This window comes from Penaeus japonicus, unplaced genomic scaffold (genome assembly GCF_977035675.1).
Source record: "Penaeus japonicus unplaced genomic scaffold, GWHDUDI00000001_assembly GWHDUDI00000007, whole genome shotgun sequence".
NCBI classification, from domain to species: Eukaryota; Metazoa; Arthropoda; class Malacostraca; order Decapoda; family Penaeidae; genus Penaeus; species Penaeus japonicus.
Window position 1 is genome coordinate 10,692,135 of NW_028234409.1, and position 10,000 is coordinate 10,702,134.

The window sequence follows — 10,000 nt, forward strand, 5'->3', positions numbered from 1 at the left end:
TTAATGTTATTGTTACTATTGCAATTATTGTTATGATATCAAGAAATATCAGTATTGCTATCATTGCTACCGTTGTTTTTTTTTGTTTTTTTTATTGTATTGTTGCTACTCTTATTACTATTGTTACTTATTATTGCTATCATGATTGTTATCATTGTTGCTCTGATTATCATTGTTATTGTTGTTACTATCATCACTATTGTTGATATTGTTACTATCATTCATATATATATTTATATATATATATATATATATATATATATATATATATATATATATATATATATATATATATATATGTATGGTATTATATATATTTTATATTTATATTTATTTATTTATGTATATATATTCATATATATATATATATATATATATATATATATATAATATATATATATATATATATATATATATATATATATATATATATATATATATATATATATATATATATGTATGTATGTATGTTATCTTTATCACTATTGTTATTATCATCATTATTATTTATGTTATTATCATAAATCTGATCAAAATGTTTATGGAACTGCGACTAATTTGAGTTTCATAACCTACGAGTTGGCAGGGGTATGATCATTCGATAGAAAAAAAAATCATTAACTTTATATATATTATTATTTGGAAATTAATTATCTGTCTGTCTTATATTTAGTTTTGTATAAGTAATAACACATTAATTATGTAGGAGCTCAAAATAATTTGAGGCCTTGGGACAAATTATTTGTGCCCGCACCCAGTCGTTGTAAACAAACCGAACCAACTAAAAGGCAAGTTCGATTTTCGTTATTTTAACTTATTTCTTGTTGCTGTCACACTAGATTTTCTATTGGGGGGTCGGGATTTATGTGTTGCGTTTGCTTATATTGTTTTTCCTATTTATCAACAATCCAGGCATAATAAAATACGAAGAAATCTATAATCCGGCTATCATACCCGAATACGTGATGGGGCTCACATAACTATTTCGTAACTTATTATGTATTGTACGTCTCATCGTTCAACTTTTAAGGGGGTTATGCCATGTGAAGATATGTAGATGTCTTCTGGGTGGTTTGATTCTGTGGATTTTAGTTCTTAAAGGTATTTAGTCTATATTTTGCAAATTCAAGTTTTCTTCCTCCTCTCCTACTTTCTTCATTCGTTGCGATTAGGCTTACGTGATAGACTGTATGAATTACACCGGCAATGTTGGTGTACAGACTAGGATACTATTGTGGATACAGTCGGATATATACCACAGGGGCATAGATAGAGCAATGAATTCAAAGGCTTACCATTTATATTTCCATTGCAAATTGAAAATGAAGAAGTTATTTGATGTGTAGATACAATACCTGACTGAGTGTATTGTCTCCCAGCCAAGCATGATAAAACTGTTGACTGATGTGATTGATACCTTTTTGGTTTCAAAGATGTAATAAAAACTATTTTCCAAATAATGCTGCATTACTAAATACTGTGAAAGTGATAACACTAGATTATTCTCACCCTCACCCTTTATGTCTTCGAGATTCTAACCTATTGACCAACCTAACTTTATCTAATTTTGAAGTTAACTCACAGGTTCACTAACAACAAGGAACATGAAAGTGCTATGATTAGCCAGTCAATCTAGGGGTAGCTCTCATTGGCTATTGCCTATAGAAAACTAAGCATCATGAAATTGTTTTTATTTAGATGGCTCTTTTTCAAATATGTGCACATTAGGTAATATGAAAAAACATCAGTTGATTGTTTACAAGTGAAGGATGAAGGGCAGAGGACCAGATGTGTACTGAGTGCCCTATACTATTACCTAAGTCCTGATTGTTGGTTACAAGGGGGTAATCCCAGGTAAAATCTATCATTTGTTGGATAGTAGAAGCTTTTAATTCTATACTAAAGATTAAAATTGCGGAAATGAACAAAAGTGGCATTGATGTATTGCGTTTGATATCTATGGTGGAGATATAATGATGACCCTAATATGGACATTTACAAACTAATAATCAATTATGCTAATATCACAAATAATGTCCCTAATATGGACATTTACAAACTAATAATCAGTTATGCTAATACCACAAATAATGTCATGAAATCTGCCATTTCCAAGGGCTCCACCCCCCACGTCACTCTTCTCATTAGGGGATAATATTGAGATTCTGTGAGAGCTGGCAATGCATTAAAAGATAGCAGCCTTGACAAATCATTACTTAAATTCTGGCAAGATAGAACTTAGGACTGATTCCATAACTTGGACTAGTTCCTTAACTCATTCACTTCGTGGCTTATATTTGCTTAATGCTGCTCCTGCTGGCAAGATAACAAGCAATGCACAGTGTCCAAGTGCAAGATCTCTCTCGGCAAGTTCCTGCATACCACCTGTCAGAGCCCAATTCAACATGGTGTAATCAGAGTTTTTTTATATTTGTTTACATTATTTTCACAAGTTATGAAATATGAGTCTATACAAATGCAACTCCAATGAGTATATGCATACATAATGATGTAAAACATTATTTAGAGGGAGAGATCATGACGTGATAGGATGTCTACCAGCAGTAGCGAAATATGCCCATGACGTGATATCACGCCATGCGGCATAAATAGGTTAAATGACAGGTGTGGAGATTACCCAGATAAATTGATGCTGTGCCACTCTTGTTACTGCCAATATAGTCACAATAATTAAGTGTCAGAGCTTAGTGCCAAAGATTCAGTGTCAATGGTACAAAGGGGTACTGCTGCAGATGGCTCTGTTGATTTCAATATATTGTATAAATTAATTATATACCCTATAGATTTTTAACCAAATAAGGATACAGTTCAGGTTTTATCCAGACCAGATATACATGGCAGATATTTGGTGGCTCTTGCATTAATGATGTAGTTGCAATAGTTATGGAGTACCAAGCATGTGAGTTTGACCAGAAGCTCATATTTATATCTTTGAATTGCAGAATTTTCAACATTAGCTAGAGATCAGGTACATATATGATTTGCGTCTCTTCCCTCCAATAAAAGTGGTTTCCCACAGGTCTGCCAATACTGTGTAAGAGGGAGGGTGTTGCCAACAGAGAAAATAATGGTTTGCAATATAAAAGTCTCTAAGAGCCATGGCTTCTCAGAACATGAATCTTACCCCAACTTGATTAAATTATATACAAAAGATTTATATTCTAAAATTTTCTTTAGATTCTCTGCTTTCCCACACATGTAGGCCTGCATGGCATTTACCTTTTGTAGAGTATACTAAGAATTTGTTAATGTGATCCATTTAACTCAATGGCCATCCCATGTCATAAAAAGATTGAAAGTCATTACTGAAATCATTGGACTTTCTTTATGTTTGGTTACTAGCAGCTACATCTTTATGATTGATTACTAGTAGCTCCAGAATGTTTGCTATTATGAATACTGCTGCAACATTTAACAAAGACTGCAATTCCTCAAACCTCCCTAGCCCTCAGCTGCAGTTGACCCTGGATTTCAATTTTCATCAAGAGTAAATACAGTCTTTAATATTTGAAGAACTCAACTTTTCACACCAGAATATATATGCCTTCTGACTAGCATGTGAAATACTGATGGAACAGTAGAGTGCCAAAGAAAAAAAATGGGGCACCTCCTAAATTTACCCCCCAAATTAATATGATAAATATTTATTATGATGATTTACTGAAGTCGACATGCTACCACTGAGCTACCAGACGGCTAAGAATATTTTAGCCGTCTGGTAGCTCAGTGGTAGCCCCGTGGTCAGCAGATCGAGTCCCGTCCAAGCTCGTGAGTTTCCACTGTCACATGGCTGTTACTGACATAGCTGGGCACTGCGTTGTGTAAGGCCCAAGCTCAGATCGAGTCAACACTCGTTGGCACATTCTCTCACAAGTCAGCACACGGTGACACAGGCAGGCTCGCTTCAGTGCATACAAACCCGGTGTAGCATCTGCTCCGCAAATCTGGCTTATACTTACACTACTTAGCTGGCACTTTTGCTGATTATGTCTAGTCTTTTGCTCCCAGTGGATGGTACACTATCCATTCGTTGCTAACAGAGGCTGTATTAGAAGGACATTAAACTGGCAGCTGTAATTTGATGGAATTAACAAAAACCTCTCACACAGATCTAGATTATTATCATTGTTGTTATTATTATGATTATCATTATTGTAATTATTGCAGTTATTGTTATTAATATTTTATCATTATTATCATCATCATTATATACAGCTGTAACTAGCAGGAAGGAGTGCCGGGCATGGTCAGTCGTGTGGACCAGATTTACCGAAGCATCCTCCTCAGCAAGTTCTTTGTACGTGGCTGGGGAAAACCAGAAAACTTGCGGAGAATCTTTGCTTTTCGAAAGATCCTCTCAGATCGTGAGAAATGTCAGCATCTTGTAGATAAAAATCATCCAGTGACTGTCACAAAGGTAAGAGTGTGAAAGGGTATTTTTTAAATATGAAACTTCTTTTCTTAGGTAGTCTTGTCTTATTGCCTAGAAATGTGTCCTTTGCAAAAATTCAATGTGTTCTTCATTAGAGAAAACTTTGACCCATTGAAATAGTAACCCTATGATAGCTTTACCATTTAATTTTTGCCTATGTTATTTTTTTCTTGGACTAAAACTCCAAACATTATCATTTGTGCCAGACAAAAAACTGATCTGAATGTCAGTAACTCGTGTAAGGCCCAAGCTCATTGGCTTGTCCACTGTTTACTTCAGGAAGTTGACAATGGGGATCACATTCTCCTGGAGGCAGAGTTTGTGTCCCCTTTCGTGGAGCACCTGCCCGGCCTCCTGCCCAAAGAGTCAGAGAAAGCTGCCTTTCAGTTTGTCTACCCCAAAGCATGGCGCACCCACCTGAGGCCCACGTGCCTACACCTCGCGGGCACAGGGGATCATGTGAGTTTTTGTGTTTCTGTCTCACTCACACTCTCTCTCTCTATCTTTCTCTCTCTCTCTCTCTCTCTCTCTCTCTCTCTCTCTCTCTCTCTCTCTCTCTCTCTCTCTCTCTCTCTCTCTCTCTCTCTCTCTCTCTCTCTCTCTCTCTCTCTCTCTCTCTCTCTCATATCTTACCACTATTTTGGTTGTTTTTAAGTAAAATCCTGATAGTAGAAGAGCATTATTTATCCTTTATATTCCTTCATAATTATATTCCTTCATAATTATTTTCTAATATATAAATTGCTACTCTCATAATGATATTCTCATTCATCTCTGAATTTCCTTTGACAGGGGTATTGGCGAAGGAGAATGCTAATGGCAAAACCGCTGCTTGAGGAGTCAGGCATCGCATCAATCATGCTCGAAAACCCTTTTTATGGCATCAGGAAACCCAAAGATCAGCTGTGCGTAGCTTTTAAAGTGTTTACGTTTTTATTGTTGATAGATTATTTGATGTATTTATTAGTTATAATAATCTTTTTTATCAATAGAAGAGTGAGAATATTTTTAGGTACTCAGAGAGTTATGAAAACTGATGACTTACATTGTACTTAATGGTCATCTTTAGACAATTTACTGAAGTTCGACAATATTTCAGCCGGTCAAGTCTGCATAATGTGTCTGACCTGTTTGTGATGGGTGGCTGTTTAGTCCTGGAGTCGCTTGCCATTTTCCACTGGTGTGAACGCATGGGCTTTGGGCCCCTGGGAATCACAGGAATATCTATGGGTGGGCATGTAAGTATGGGAGTTCTGATATTCTGTTATTGTGGTATGCAGGGATATAAACATGTACATGCCAATATAAGTGGACAGATGTTTGAATGATTAGGAACACAGGCTGGGCCCATGGACATACATACAAAAATGCAACTGATAAGCAACACACAAACATGCACACACACACACACACACACACACACACACACACACACACACACACACACACACACACACACACACACACACACACACACACACACACACACACACACACACACAAATACACACACACACACAACACACATACACACACACACACACACACGCACACACACACACCACACACACAACACAACACACACACACACACACACACACACACACACACACACACACACACACACACACACACACACACACACACACACAACACACACAACACACACACACACACACAAAATACACACACACACACAAAACACACACACACACACAAACACACACAACACACACACACACACACACACACACACACACACACACACACACACACACACACACACACACACACACACACACACACACACACACACACACACACAAACACACACACACACACAAACACACACACACACACACACACACACACACACACACACACACACACACACACACACACACACACACACACACACACACAAACACAACACACAACACACACACACACACACACACACACACACACACACACACACACACACACACACACACACACACACACACACACACACACACACACACACACACACACACACACACACACACACACACACACACACACACACACACACACACAAACACACACACACAAACACACACACACAAACACACACACACACACACACACACACACACACACACACACAAACACACACACACACACACACACACACACACACACACACACACACACACACACACACACACACACACACACACACACACACACACACACACACACACCATTATGAAATTAGCTGTGAATATCAAGTGTGATTTTGACGGCTCCTGGTTATGATTGAAGAAAACAAAAAATGCATGTTTGTACCATCTACCATATTATCTTTGATTCTGATTTGTACATGAATTTGTATGTATGCTTTTGAATGTTCTATTATTTTCATACTTGCAAAATATAAACATAGAATTACAGGTAAAAATCAAGATTTCCAGGATTACAAAGATGGAGTAAATAGTCTCGGATCGCTGAAATGATATTCCAGTTATGTATTTTTTATTTATGAATAAAGATATAAGATAAGTGTAAACCGACTATGCAGTAAATTGTCTCTCTAATGAACAGTGATATTTACTAGTGTTAATTTTTGCAAGGAACTATTGTGATGTAACAATTATATCTTTTGATTATCTTTCTGCTGGTGTAGATATGGCCACTCCTGATGTTGCTCTCATATATTATTTTAATTTTTTATCCTAAAAGTAGATTTTTTTTTTTTTTTCCATAAAATTAAATACTCTTTTATTTCTGACATAAGGCCATTGATGCATCTGACTTTTGCTGATCATTCAGGAAAGAAAAGATCCTCTTATACTAACTTCGAGAAAGGATGAAATTTCCATCGTGGTGCGGCTCCTCGGTGATCCCGTGATCCCGACACAAATGCTGAGGCAAAATGACTCTTCCATCTTGCTCTCCTTTGTATAGTAGTTTCTTTAGTAAGTGTTTTACTACAGTCAGGAGGCTTTTCTGCTTGATCCTGCCCAGCCATCCATGAGGGAAGGAGAAAGAGAGAGGAGCCGCACCCCCCCCGATGGGATTTAATCGTTCTTTCAGAAAATTTCCTTCCTCTCCTTGTGTTCCTCTTTGAGTATCGCCTTTGGTTTCTGGTGTTTATTTGTTTTGTTTTTTCATACATAGTTACTTAGGTATTTATCCTTCATTGAATAATCATGGTGTATCTCAATAAGTAAGTTACTCCTTTTTTTGCGTATCATCCTTGTTGTCAGTTTCATGTGCTCGTTCACAAATATTCAGAAGTGGTGATAATAGTGATAATAAACTATTACTGATTGTGAACTGTTATCTCTCTCTCTCATTCTCTTTCTATTTCTCTTAATAAACTGTTACTGAATCTGAACTGTTATCTCTCTCTCTCTTTCTCCCTCTCTTTCTCATTCTCTTTCTTTTTCTCTATTTCTTTCTTTTTCTTTTTCTCTATCCTCTCTCCTCTCTCTCCTTCTCTCTCCTCTCTCCTTCTCTCTCTCTCTCCTTCTCTCTCTCTCTCCTTCTCTCTCTCTCTCTTTCTCCCTCTCTCTCTCTCTCTCTCATGGAGAAAGCTAAAGAAAATAGAATATTAAAAAGGAAGGAAAAGGACTTTAGCATTGCATAAGACTTGTGTGCAGCAGGCTCATGTCGCAGTGCAATTGATAATCAGAGAGGAACTACAAGTAGAGGAGGATGTTATTGTTTTTATTTTTGAAGAAAAAAATAAATAAAATGAATAAATGTAAAGGTAAACTAGAATGTAAAGACAGCTAGTAATCCAATTGCTCTTCCTAGATGGCATCTTTGGCAGCTACCAATTGGCACAAACCTCTTCCGTTGATTCCTTGCTTATCCTGGAGTACGGCATCAGGAGTGTTCACCCAGGTTAGTCCCTAAACATAAGACCAACACAAGGCTAAATAAGGCAGTAATACCAGGCTTTAGGTTTTCGTTCAAGCAATGAGCTAAGAAATAAAACATTCCTATGTTTGCTTGTCATGTGACATATGTCCTGTCACCTCATCTGGTTCAAAAGTTTTAATCTCAAACTCTCTTGCTCTCTCTTAGAAAAAAAAAGGTTTTGGATCTGGTGCAATAGTACCAGTAATGTAGATAAAAACTTAAAGTTAACTACTACTTAATTTGAGAGTAACTGTAATACCATTTCTAAAATGGAAATGGTACTTTCATTTGGCAAAGTCAGCTGCACTCTGCTGCAGCATCATAGATTCACTGAGATTTTCCATATCAGTGTTTTAACTAACAGGTCAAGGTTTGTCTTTTTATCATATAAACCTCTCTCTTGCTCTTTTTTTTTCTCTCTTTCTCTTTCTCACTTGCTCCCCAAATGTATGACATTGCATATCTAAAAAATAAGCTTTTCCTCATATTGGAATGTAGAGTATTGGTGAAATAGTTGCTTGGATGCAATCTGTACCTGAATTCTGGTATTCTGCCTCAAGTAGCCAAGGTGTTTGATGTTGGTTGAGGTGAGAGGTATTCAGTAGGTACTTATCTCCAAGGTATTGTGATTGGGTTTCCACTTCACCCTTAGCCCATTAACGATGGGGTGGTATTGGCTCCTCCTGGACATATAGGAGTATTTCAGAATGTCCAGACCTAATACCACAGGCTATTCAGCCAAGCAAAAGCCATGACATAGGTTTCGTGTCACCGGCGGGAAGACCAGCTAAGCCATTGCGTGAATGTCACGTCATCTGTCGTTAAGGGGTTAAAAGACAAGAAAAGGCTCATAGGTGCTCCCACAAAATAACAAGTCAGATGATCCCACAGATGGCATCTGCAGCTGCCACCGCCTGGCACAAGCCCCTGGCTGTTGTGCCTTGCCTCTCGTGGACGACTGCCTCTCAGTGCTTCACTCAGGTACCTTGTGCATGAGGGGTTTGATGCAGAGACACTCATGTCATGCATGGAAAGAGGTTTGGCATTTAATGCCTAAGACTGTAATGACTATTACTTTTATGAAATTATGGAAAGGGATGTTGACTAAATATTGTAGAATATCATGAATATTCATCACTTTAATCGTGATACCTAATACATACATACATACATTTAGCAAGATATAGTGGAGGGTTTGCTGTAATAGTCAGGATACATTTGCAGGTTCTATTTTTATACAGGCATAATGCAAAGCTTTTCTCATATTTCATTGAAAATTAGATAATTTTTAGTAGGCTTTTGGAGAAGTGAATTTCAAGTCTGAAGGGAAAAGTTAAATTGACATATTTTCAGTTCAATTTATTTTGGAAGGGTAATTATAAAGATATATTTTACCAAGGCATAGAATCAGGAATTCATTCTTGCTTTGAAGGTGTAGGTTAAATTTGTGTAAGGCAGACATAAGATTTGATTGCGAGAGTGCTACAAGTTGTTCTTACCTAGATTATATCAATTCATGATTGGGATTTTGTTAACTCATCATTGCCTTTTTTGTCATTGCCAGGGAGTGTTGAGTGGTGCTATCAACTGGGAGATGCTAAAGAACCAATACTTTTCCAATGAGGTTTTCAGGGA

At 37.1% G+C, this 10,000-nt stretch overlaps 1 protein-coding gene across 9 annotated transcripts in view; it reads left to right on the top strand.

The window, feature by feature from the left end:
* Window positions 1-968: 968 nt before the first annotated feature.
* LOC122252929 (cardiolipin-specific deacylase, mitochondrial) overlaps window positions 969-10,000 on the top strand; it is a 15,323-nt gene continuing 6,291 nt past the window's right edge. The window contains exons 1-8 of one of the 9 annotated variants that reach the window (XM_086538405.1): window positions 983-1,101; window positions 4,237-4,438; window positions 4,733-4,912; window positions 5,246-5,358; window positions 5,553-5,691; window positions 8,258-8,347; window positions 9,257-9,346; window positions 9,930-10,000. The exon at window positions 9,930-10,000 is cut by the window's right edge and continues 34 nt beyond it. In XM_086538405.1, the coding sequence (XP_086394531.1) occupies window positions 4,265-4,438; window positions 4,733-4,912; window positions 5,246-5,358; window positions 5,553-5,691; window positions 8,258-8,347; window positions 9,257-9,346; window positions 9,930-10,000 (857 nt within the window). In that variant the 5' untranslated portion in view covers window positions 983-1,101; window positions 4,237-4,264. Of the gene's footprint in view, window positions 1,102-4,236; window positions 4,439-4,732; window positions 4,913-5,245; window positions 5,359-5,552; window positions 5,692-8,257; window positions 8,348-9,256; window positions 9,347-9,929 lie in introns of all 9 variants that reach the window. The other 8 variants (XM_086538403.1, XM_043015630.2, XM_043015632.2 and 5 more) reach the window with 8 other exon arrangements.